The sequence below is a fragment of the Pholcus phalangioides genome, unplaced genomic scaffold, assembly GCF_987345545.1.
Source record: "Pholcus phalangioides strain wild (caught in Gottingen) unplaced genomic scaffold, Ppha-v1.0 ptg000007l_1, whole genome shotgun sequence".
Taxonomy (NCBI): domain Eukaryota; kingdom Metazoa; phylum Arthropoda; class Arachnida; order Araneae; family Pholcidae; genus Pholcus; species Pholcus phalangioides.
In genome coordinates, this window is record NW_028301600.1 from 62,027,164 (window position 1) to 62,039,286 (window position 12,123).

Here is a 12,123-nt window from a genome sequence, read left to right on the forward strand (position 1 = left end):
GCCGTCATTTCAACTTTTTCCGAGGGGGGGGGGGTGTGAGGCAAAGCAAATGTACTCAATATATATATACATATATATACCATTTTTAGTGTATTTTCAAAAGCCGGAGTATAGATGCAAATTTACGAAGTATTGATGCTGTCTTTGAATGCCGGTAGATAGCTGCGGAAGGCACCATAATTTCCGGTATGTAACCGGAGGGGAGAAAACCCAAAAGAATAGAAACTCTGAAATTTTTTAAAATTCAGAATACCACTGATGCAACCAATATCCGTCATCTTATTCTTCAGCAATGCCCCCCCCCCTGCCTCCCCCATAAATGACGGCCTGCAATTCGGAGGATAGATGTAGGGTTGTAACTGGGGGGGGGGGGCTCTGGACTAGAGGGAGTTCCAAATCCACCCTTTATTACTGCTTCTGCTATAGTACACTTGGGCACCAAAATGCATGTTTGCCCCGTTTGAGAAAGTATCAAGTTGTGGCGCTGGATAGATGGCACCACCTACTGAACATAAAACACTCCAAATACTGAGCACACACACAAGCACACTGTTAAGTTTCTTACATAATTAGATTGTATTGTTGAAAATACTGTAGAATATATATCTCTCACACACACAGATCTTTTTATAAACTGGCCTTTAAAAAAACTTGTTCTTCATTTGATTTAAATTGAGGGTGAACAGCACAACCTCCAGCCCTATTAGTACTAATTTTTCACCTTGAAATTTCTGAATATCAAATCTTTAACTTGAAGGCAGAGACTCTGCACTATTGTTTCTTCTCCCTTTATGATAAGCTATTGTGTTTGTGGCATTAACAGGTTTTTTTCACAGGTGCAAATTTCATCTCTAGATGCAACTTGCCTGTTAGAGATTTTTTGTGTTCACACAAATAATGTTTAAATAAATGAACTTTAAAATAAAATAAAGCGAAGATCTTTGTGATGCTTCAGTAAACTTTACAAATTTTCTATGCTTAAAACATCTACAATAATTCAAAAGTTTTAATAAGTGCTTTAACTGAAAACTTGATAGCATTGAAGCTGATGTAGAGCAATCCAATTAGTTTTTTTAGACAAATTTTAACTTTTGATTTTTGCTAATTTTTTATACATTTTTTTATTAATAGATAAATATTTCTGAAGCAATAATGAATGTTTTTACATAGTTTCCTATCAAAATCAAAGGTTTTCATGCACGAACCTGTTTCTGTAAATGTTTATTAGCTTCTGATGATAAGTATTATGCATGATACCTAACAGACTCAATATATGAAATACATACATACATAATTTTTCAATCTTCCTCGATAAATATGATTTTCTCCTAAAAGGTCCGAACTTCAGTTAGTTAGGCTGGATAAGAAAAGTTATGTTGCACATATTTTATATGCCTCTTCTTTTCCCATGTTCAATTCCTATGAAGAATCCCTTATCTATTGTCTGTTAGTGAAATAGAATTAAAATAATAAAAGCATGATGCCAAAAGGTAATCAAAGCAAAACTCCCTAAGAGACTTATAACCTGTTTAGCAAAACCAAAATTCTGCTGATGAGTTTCTTCCACGATAAAAAGGGCATTATATCAATCAATTGCAGTGATGCATTTTATCAATCAATTGCAGTGATGCATTTTATCAATCAATTGCAGTGATGCATTTTATCAAGGTATTTCCAGATAAGAAAACTTATGGATAATATTTTAGGACAAACTCAATGGAAAAGTAACAATGTTGTTTAGGAACCACTTGTAACTTTGTTATATTCATACTTCTTTATATTGGTTATTTCTTATAATAATCTATCAAATTAATACAGACGAACAATGCAAAATCCAAGGGACATGGAAAACATTATACGCTGAAGTTCATAATATCTCTGTGCGTTACAAATGAGTCTTTCACACACACTCACCGTTACCGTGGACATTACTATGGAGTACGGGGCTTAGCCCCTATCTCCTCCGTCATTGGTTGGGAATTATCCAATAAAAACATTGCAATAGTGCCTATGTTTTTCTTAATAGACAATAGATTAAAAAAAATTTTTAAGACAAGAAGAGAAGTTTTCTAAAAATTATTTACATTAATTTATATATATATATACACACACACACACACACACACACACACACACACTGAAGAGCCAAAAAAACTGGTACACCTGCCTAATATTCTGTAGGGGCGCCGCGAGCCGGCAGAAGTGCCGCAACACGACGTGGCATGGACTCGACTAATGTCTGAAGTAGTAGTGCTGGAGGTAATTGACACCATGAATTCTGCAGGGCTGTCCATAAATCTGTAGGACTAAGAGGGGATGGAGATCTCTTCTGAACAGTACGTTGCAAGGCATCCCAGATATGTTCAATAATGTTCATGTCTGAGGATTTAGGTGGCCAGCGGAAGTGTCTAAAGTCAGAAGAGTGTTTCTGGAGCCACTTTGTAGCAATTCTGGACATGTGGGGTGTCGCATTGTCCTGCTGAAATTGTCCAAGTCCGTCGGAATGCACAATGGACATGAATGGGTGCAGGTGATCAGACAGGATGCTTACGTACCTGTCACCTGTCAGAGTCTTATCTAGACGTATCAGGGGTCCCATATCACGTCAACTGCACACGCCCCATACCATCACAGAGCCTCCACCAGCTTGAACAGTCCCTTGTTGACATGTAGGGTCCATGGATTCATGAGGTTGTCTCCATACCCGTACACGTCCATCAGCTTGAAGCAATTGGAACCGAGACTCATCAGACCAGGCAACTTGTTTCCAGTCCTCAACAGTCCAATGTCGGTGTTGTCGGGCCCAGGCGAGGCGTAAAGCTTTGTGTCGTGCAGTCATCAAGGGTACACGAGTGGGCCTTCCGCTCCGAAAGCCCATATCGATGATGTTTCGTTGAATGGTTCGCACGCTGACACTTGTTGATGGCCCAGCATTGAAATCTGCAGCAATTTGCAGAAGGGTTGCACGTCTGTCACGTTTAATGATTCTCGTCAGTCGTCGTTGGTCCTGTTCTTGCATAATTTTTTTCCGGCCGCAGCGATGTCGTAGATTTAATTTTTTACCGGATTCCCGATATTCACGGTACACTCGTGAAATGGTCGTACGTGAAAATCCAAATTTCATCGCTACCTCGGAGATGCTATGTCCCATCTCTCGTGCGCCGACTATAACACCGCGTTCAAACTCACTTAAATCTCGATAACCTGCCATTGTAGCAGCAGTAACCGATCTAACAACTATGTCAGACACTTGTTGTGTTATGTAGGCGTTGCCGACCGCAGCGCCGTACTCTGATTGGTTCCATATCTCTTTATTTGCATACGCATGCCTGGACCAGTTTTTTTGGCTCTTCAGTTTATATATAGAATATCATTGAATTAGGAAAAATTTGGAATAATTTTGTAACGGTTGGAATTAATTGATCTTATATTTTTAAACTGAACATGTCTTCAGACGAACTTGTTAGTATTGTTACCTGTTGGTAAATTGTTGGAAAAGTAAAGGAAAGAGCTTGGATGTCGGTGATTGTCCCATTTTGTATTCCAGTCACAGTATTGGCTGGTTCGGCTCTTTTCATCTTGGCTACTACCTGTAAAGAAAATATTAGAAGAAAAGAAAGAAGTTTTTAGGAAATTAGTTAAAAGTAGAGAAATGTTAGTTAAAAGTAGAAAAATGTTAGTTAAAATAAAAAATGTTAGTATTATCTTTTTTTTTGAATTTTCATTATAAATTTTTTTTTTTTTGGTTTTTCATTTTTTTTAAAGGAAAGTGGGAAAACAGAAGAACGCAAGTTTTAGTAACTTGGGTTTTAGCAGAAGAGTTAAATATGATTGTTGGACCATATTTCAGTGATTCTCTTAGCCGCCTGAGAAAATAAAAGATAGCTTCTTAATTTACTGGCATCGTCATTTGTTATGCGTTGAATTACGTCTTGGACAGAAGTCAGATTTTTTTTGGCTTTTTTCATTAGTTCCGTCAAAAGTTTGCTTTTCGGTGCCACCTTTGTGGTTTGGTTTGAAGTAGGAACTTCTGGTGAACTTGTTATTTTTCTGTTGGGAAAAGTTCTATTTTTTTCTTTGCGAAGTTTATTTAGCTAAACTAAATACTACGTGGGCAAAAGTTCAATGAATTTTGAGTTTTTTTGTTGCTGTTGTTGAATTTCGTTAATTTAGAAGTTTGCTTGACTGTTGATTTTTTTTTCTTCTTTGGCTTGGTGGGGCATGTAGCGTGGTTCACCGGCTTGAATTCACGACAATTTACGCATTGCGGTAAGTCTTTGCCTGGGATCTTGCCGCATTGGCCCGGCTCGTGTTGATTGGTGCATTTGATGCATCGATATTAATTTTTACATCGATAGTTGATGTTGCCATATCTTAGACATTGATGACACATTATCGATTGATTTGTTGGAGAAGAATTTCTCAATCGTAATTGGTAAGTGTGCAAGTTGCATCATTTTGAGAATTTTAAAATTCTCAGGTGATTTTTTTTTAGATCGATTTTCCAAGCTGCCTTTCGTTGGTCTGCTTTTCTCTGCTTACTTGACCTCAGTGGGGCTATCTTAATTGCTTGGAATCCTTTAGTTCGGAGGGCTTCGGTGATGTCGGCTACCGGCGTCGTTGATTCGAGGCCTCTGAGAATTACCGACATCTTTCTGGCTTGCTCTTTTCATGTCAGGACTATTTCACCCTTCAGCATCTTCTCTGCTGTCTTTAAGTCAGCTGCAGTGTTGAAGGTGATCTTTATTCATTGCCCTTCGAGCGTTGCCTGGAACCCATCAAAACATCTTTCTGTCAGTAGCGGCTCGAGCTGTAGCCATTTCCTGTGAGCATCAGCGCATTATTACGTTGTTGGCCAACAGGTGCTGCCATCTCTGGGATTTCCTGGGTACCTGAAAGTAGAAGAGAGTTGGACTCCGCTGGCTGGACGTCCATCGGTGTTTCCACCGTCACTTCGTTGTGGTGTGCGGCTCTCCCTGAATTATGCAACAAGGTAACATTAATATCTCCCGTCGGTTTCATCATCCATGGTCCTGGTGGCGTTTTTCTCCAAAATTCCAGGATCGTTTCAAGTCTGGTTTTTCCTTTCTTTTCTTGGTGTTGATGGTGGCTTCGGTGTGCTCTGGCTTCCATCAGTTCCCTTGCCTGCTGCCCTTCATGGTTCGGCTTTCCTGCTATCTGAAAAGAGAGTTGATTTTCTCCAACAGTATGTGGAGCAGAGAGCTCACGTCTGTCCCCTACAGTGGCCGGGGCGCGAGTGTAGAATTCGCGTTGCAGAATGCGAGGAATATTTTACTGAGACCTGCCCTCAGGGCAATTTCAACGGCTTACAGAAGGCCTGGCAGGTTAATGAAAAACCGTGAGGAGATAACCTCACGGGCCGACAAAGTTGGGAATTTCCACTGCGAGTTTAACATATTTTTGCAGGTAAAATGACTTCACAACCTCAATTTGTTAGTCATTTTAGTAGATTATTTGTGTTGCTGTGAGAAGGACAGGATGATTGCAGGAAAAAAGTGACAATGCGACAGGTATCAGGAGCAAGTGAGGATGCGACTGTTTCGAGGTAACCTGAAAAGAAAAAAAATGACACGCACTCACTCTCTTTCTTGTCTTAGAAGTATAATGAATCTGTGTAAAGATAGATACTGTTGCATTTAAAAAAATAATTCACAAAAAAAGAAAGGAAGTCACGAGTTCTGAAAATTTTACTAATGGGGGGGGCGCTAACTTTTTCTTTATCTGTTCCAGTATCAAGTCTACAGAAAAAAAACAGACTCTGGAGGGGCTAAAAGCAGTTATGAACAGTCTACTGCCTCCACCAACTGTTGATGGCACATCAGGTACCTGGTCCCATGGCCCAATGATGGACTCCCAACCAATTAATTTTCTTGGGTGATAGGGATCCAAACATGTTCTCTTAAACTACTGTGTGCAACAAAGTTCTATCTATGTGCTGTCATCTCGGTTTACAGGGGTAATACCCTAGTGGTCATGGTGGAGCAGGAGATGGTTGACTGGCTGGCCTCCAGATCATTTATAGCTTATTGTGGCATGAGCACTTGCACCTTCAGGAAACCATCTTAACAGAAGCTAGCCACAATGACAACTCAACAACCTGGAGATCCAATTGGATCTGAGACACAGGTATAGGCAGGACCTGTCACTGAGGCTGGTGATGTCTCTGGATCTTCAAAAATGAATTATAATGATCCACAATTGAGATACTGGATCCAGTAATGGAGTTGGATTCGCTCCTGGAGTTTTTAAGACCCCGAACCTGACTCTGATCATGGCTTACCATTCGCCTAACCTCTCTGGAATCAGTTTTACACATAGCGTTATCTAAATACCTATAAGTCAGTGTAATGTATGTATATACTGCCCAAAATGTTATTTAGGCAGATAAATTTACAAAATAGCAAAGCTACATCAATATAAATCATCATATGATTTACTTGGTCTATGGCCTATGACCCAAAAATCCCATATGAGTTCTGTAAACGTCATAATATAAGTATGATAATTTGATGTGATGACAATGCTCATCATACAGCACAGGATGATTTACTTGGTCTATGGCCTATGACCCAAAAATCCCATATGAGTTCTGTAAACGTCATAATATAAGTATGATAATTTGATGTGATGACAATGCTCATCATACAGCACAGGATCCTATGGGTTCACTTGAGTTGGGGGACGATGAAAGAAAAAAATTTCAGATTAATTGGGTGATGGAACAAAAAGTTTGGGGAACTATGAACTTGTGCCTATGCTATTGGAACTAGGTGTTTAACTTTGATATAGCTTTTATATACAATTAATTTAACAGTCAGTTAGTAATTATTTCATTTATTTTTTGAAGCCTGAATTCTAACAAAACATTTTTAGTCGCAGCTTTGTGTGATGAATGTGACCAATGGACATTATGACAGGCTTATGAAGATTGCAAAGTTTCTTAAGGAAATCAATGAAGGATTCTCCCTTTTGAATTTCAAGAATGATTTCCTTCGACGTAAATATGACTCTTTGAAATATTGTATTAGAGAAGTTGAAACAGCAAATGATGATGTATTAATGCATGGATTAAAAATAAATGAAGTGGTAGAAACTGAAGCAAAAGTTTAGATCTTAAGTACATGCATTTATAAGCAATAAGTTGTATTCAAATATATTTATATTCAATTTATAGTTTGCATTTGAGGAGCATTGAAGTGTTTCTTGTGAAATTGATTTCCAGGTAGAAAATGATAAAACCATATTCATTTTTGTAAAAATATTGACCTTAGAATATCATGAATTACAGTTGTATAGGAAGAAAATTTCAAGCTGTAATGTTAAGTCAATGTATTTGAAAAACAATTTTTTCTTCCTTGTGATAGTGAAAGTTGTAGACTCGGTATGTCTATTCCATTGAAATGGTGTGTCTACTTTAAATTTGTGAAACAAAATAATAAGTGAAAAAAACAGTTTCAAACTTTTTATTTTCTTAAAACTATTTTCAACGTTTGGCCACCAGCATAATAATAATTATAATTTATTAGTGAAAGTTTCTGCAATATTTCTTTAAATACTGATTCTCTATTGCCTTGTAGAAAAAATATTTTTCTAATGAAATTTCAATTTCTGAGGAATGATTTTTTCAAAAATAAATTGCAAAGTATTCGATTTTGAGTATGTTATGTAAATTATGTGTATCTTATGTTCCGCTATCACATTTGAGTAATTTTTTACTTTTTCTGGTCAAAGCAATATGTAAAGCAAAACTAATGATTGCAATTTATTTTTCTTTTTTTAAAAAATTAACATTAACTTTGGAAGAACCAGGTATAAAATTTACTTTATAAAAAAATGAATTTTTTAATTATTGGCTATGAAAAAATATATTTTGTATCTTTGAATTCTTATTTTTTTGTAATGAATTTTTTAATTATTGGCTATGAAAAAATATATTTTTCATCTTTGAATTTCTGCAGTCTGTCTTATTTTTTTGTAGACCATGGAAAGTGTTAAAAATATTTTTTAAAGTAATTATCAAAACTATTCTTGGAAATGATCAAAGAAGTGAGTATTGCTGGATCAAATATCTTTCAAAATGATATTTTCAAGAACTCTGCTTCACATTTTATTTCAATTGATATTTTTTTTAATGTGTAAAAGGTTATTCAAAAATTTCAGTAAATAATGAAACAACATACAGTAGACTCTCGATAATCAGATAGTGTTAATCCAGCCCATCTGGTAATCCACATTTTTTTGGCAGATTTTCTTCTAGCCTCCCTCCTTCATAGAATAGGAAAACATGTCACTGCATGTCTTTCCACAGAAGTTTATATTATTTAAATGGGCTTTTTCAATTGACTTCTAGTAATCTGGTCTGATATGTGCCAGATTAGCAAGAGTATATTGTAAAGCCAGTGTGGCGCATGAGTCACACAGCCCTAGAGCTGCCCCTGATCCCAAAGCATGTGAATGTGTGTAGCATTCACATGATAAATTAACTCCAATTATTATATGTACCAATTGAAACTAATTATTATACTTATGATGTTCACAATACTCCACAAATACACAGAACTCTTGTAGGATTTAAAAAAAAATTTCATACTGAGGTCATTCTCATTAAATTGAACAAAAAATGATAAAAAATAAATGTCAACCAAAAACTCCCAAAACATTCTTAGGGATTCATCTTTACCTGCTGATAAATGAAATATAATCAACAGTGAAGTTTGTTCAAAATTCATGGTGAAATGTTTTTATTTAAGTTCAACCCAAAACCATGTTAGGAGATAGGCAAATCCAATGTGGCATTTTGTCTTTTTCAGCACTTGATATTTATGCTTTACTCTCTTAACATGTTTCATCTATTTGGTTGCTCATTTTCAACTTGGACAGGCACTGATATTCTGAACTATTTTTTTTTGTCACTTGAATTGTATTTGTGTTTCTCACTTCTTTTTTCATCAGTTTAATTGGGAACAACATTTCTATTTTTTGTTTTTGTTTTACTAGAGCATAAGAGGTACATTCAAAGCTAAGTCTTCTAAGTCAAGAAAGTTTGATTTTTAGATTTTTAACCTCATATATATTTTTTAATTTTTTTTAAGTACTCTAACTTATTATTAGACTACATTTCTGGTTACCTAATGCCAGGAGAAGGCATTTTTATGTTTTGCAACACCGATCAAAAACTATGCATGTTGAAAACATGTACTTTTTAGAAATAATAGAAGCCTCTGGATTAAAGCATATGATAAAGTGAAAATAATTTTCAATTATATATTTTCTCAAAGAGAGTAGCTAGGAAAAGGACATTTGATAAAAACACCTATTTTTTTCCTGAATAAATCTAATTTGTGAAGTAATTTCCCTAATTGATTTGAAAGAAAGTTCAAGTGATGGCTCTACATTCTTTTCAACACAAAATTTGATTGGTTTAAGTTCTACAAAACTTCTTGTCATCTGTTTCCCAAATGTCAGAAAAGATAAAAAAATCTGGGAAAATTTTCATTTGGCTAATAAACCATTGATAAAAAATATTTAAAATCATGAAAAACATGAAAATATACTGGTCCCAAAAATACATATTGAAAATAAGAATATATTTTTATATTTTAAGATAATAAGCTATCATTGTAAAATGGGAATATTATTGAAAAATGGTCTGGATACAGCCAGGAGGAGGACATTTTTTTAAGAAATAAATTGTTCAAGTGAATTCTAAAAATCTGTTGATGAAAAAACTATAGACAGGAGCAGGGCCGTCTTAAGAATATCATGGGTCCCTGGGCAAATTGTTTTTTCTGAGGCCCCTCCTATCTGGCTGAAAACGACAAAAAACAAAATTTTTTATCAATCTCATTTTGATGCCTCCAGGCCGTGCCTGGTTGGGCCCATATGTTAAGACCATCAAGCTTATATTACTAACTGAAACAGCGATCCAGTCCATATTCCAAAGAATTTCTAACCGATGCAAGGATATCATGTGCCATGTTTAGTAACACAGTTCATGCCTGGCAATTTCCCCATTGAAATATATGATTCAATTTCTAAGGATCCCAATTGATTATCTACTGAAAATTAAAAGAAGAAACATTTGTCACGTTATCATTAAAATCAATAAACTTTATATGTTTCTTTTTTCTCCAAACATGCCGAAGGGCTGCTGTGCATACGGCTGCACAGAAATTTATGTGAAGAACTCTGTCATATCTTTTCATTGGTAAGTATTATTATTACACATAACATGTTGAACATATAAATAGCTTACATTTTGATAGTGCAATGTTCTTTTAAAAAATATGTTTTTCTCATTTATTTCAATTTTATTTACATGAAAATTGCTTATATAATATAAAGCTTAAACTACCTACAGTTGTAAGTATTTAATAAATTACAGAAGAATTCGATTTTTTGTAGACCTGCTTACTTTTGTTCTTGATTATACACTCATGTCCATAAATTAAGGATAATGCCAGCTCCGGCAAATAAAGGTTCAGAAACAAAACAAACGTTACTTATTCATAAAGCCCATTTATTAAACAAAAGATAAAGAACAAAAACGATGGTGTATGTATGATACCATTCATAAAAACTACGATTTTTGCTCCCTGGAGCAATTGTAAAAAATATCTCCTTTACAAAAACTTACTATTACATGGTTGGTATGATGGTTAATACATTGTATGTCTCCCATGCGATGAAATACAGTCCGTGCAATGCCTAGGCAGGCTGAGTATCAAATTATTGATCTGATCTTGTGGAAGATCACTCCACTCAGCAAGCAATGCTCTGCGAAGTTCCGGTACACATGTAGGAGGTGGTTGACGGGCTGCAACTCGTCGGCCAAGCATGTCCCACACATGCTCTATCGGATTCAAGTCAGGTGAGAATGCTGGCCATTCCATACGGGTTATATCCTCAGATTCAAGGCATTCGCTTACGATGTTTGCTCGGTGAGGACGGGCGTTGTCATCCATAAACACAAATTCTGCGCCCATGGCACCCCTAAACAAACGTACATGTTGTTCCAGAATGATGTCCCGATAAATTTGGGCTTTCATGGTTCCGGTTTGAACATGCAGATCTGTTCTGGAACCCGGTATAATTCCAACCCAAACGAGCAATGCTGCACCACCGTGACGGTGTCGTTCAATGATGTTGTCTTGGTGGTAACGGGTACCTGGCGTTCTCCAGACGAAAGTCCGACGTGAATCAGACTGCAAGCTAAACCTTTATATACCCCCCCCCCTACACTCTCGTCATTGTGACGTACTATCGGCATCATCTGGTGGCTTCCTGAAATTTGCATATCATTCTTGCAGATGTGTGTGATAATTCTACAGGTGAAATTTTTTCTTTAGATTTCGATTTCCGTGCGATTCTGAATTATCCTTAATTTATGGACATGAGTGTATTTTTACAGGGTGACTTACGTGATTCACCCGATTTCAAAATTATATATTTCGTAAAAATTAAAAACACAGAATAGAATGATAAGTAATATGTGAATATACTGGGTTAATAAGTTAATAGTTAATAATAATTCTCCATGTAAATTATCAGTATTATTAATAGAGCAAATGTTCAGGTACCTTTCACTTTTGAAAATTTTAGCCCTGAACTTACTGTTTTTGATTAGTTATTTACTCTCTACCCTAGAACAGTTAGAAATTGAGAAAAGAAGTAATTTAACTGGAGAAATTGAATTACTTATTTTGTGTTTTTTTTGTTTTTTTCAAATATAGATTCCAATATCTGGACTTTTGGGAGAAATACTGAAGAAAGGAACCAATTACAGAGAAGTGCTCTGCTGAATTGCGCTGCTTTGCCTTGATATTACATTTTTATTCCTCAAAAGGATATAACTATGTGTGGAAAACATTTAACACCTGCTGACCTCATCCAGCAACTTTACGTAAATGTTATGGTGCAATAGAGGGAAAACCTGGTTTCACCATCGAAACTCAAAATGCACTGAAGATAATAGTTTTACAAGCAGCTAAAATAAAGTTTACTGTGTCTTGATGGTCAATGAAATGCTTATAAGAAAACACATAGCCTTGCTTGACCAGAAAATTATGATGTCACAATTCAGTCACCCAGAAACTGGAAATT

At 35.9% G+C, this 12,123-nt stretch overlaps 1 protein-coding gene across 3 annotated transcripts in view; it reads left to right on the forward strand.

Annotated features, from left to right (window-relative positions):
* Nucleotides 1-7,974, forward strand: part of LOC149085599 (translin-like) — a 29,435-nt gene extending 21,461 nt beyond the window's left edge. For 2 of the 3 annotated variants that reach the window (XM_089233738.1, XM_089233737.1), the window contains exon 7: nt 6,895-7,974. Coding sequence is in view for 1 of the 3 variants with exons in the window: in XM_089233736.1 (XP_089089862.1) it covers nt 6,895-7,131 (237 nt within the window). In the remaining 2 variants the exon portion in view is untranslated. The remainder of the gene's footprint in view (nt 1-6,894) is intronic. The other variant, XM_089233736.1, reaches the window with a different exon arrangement.
* Nucleotides 7,975-12,123: the final 4,149 nt, after the last annotated feature.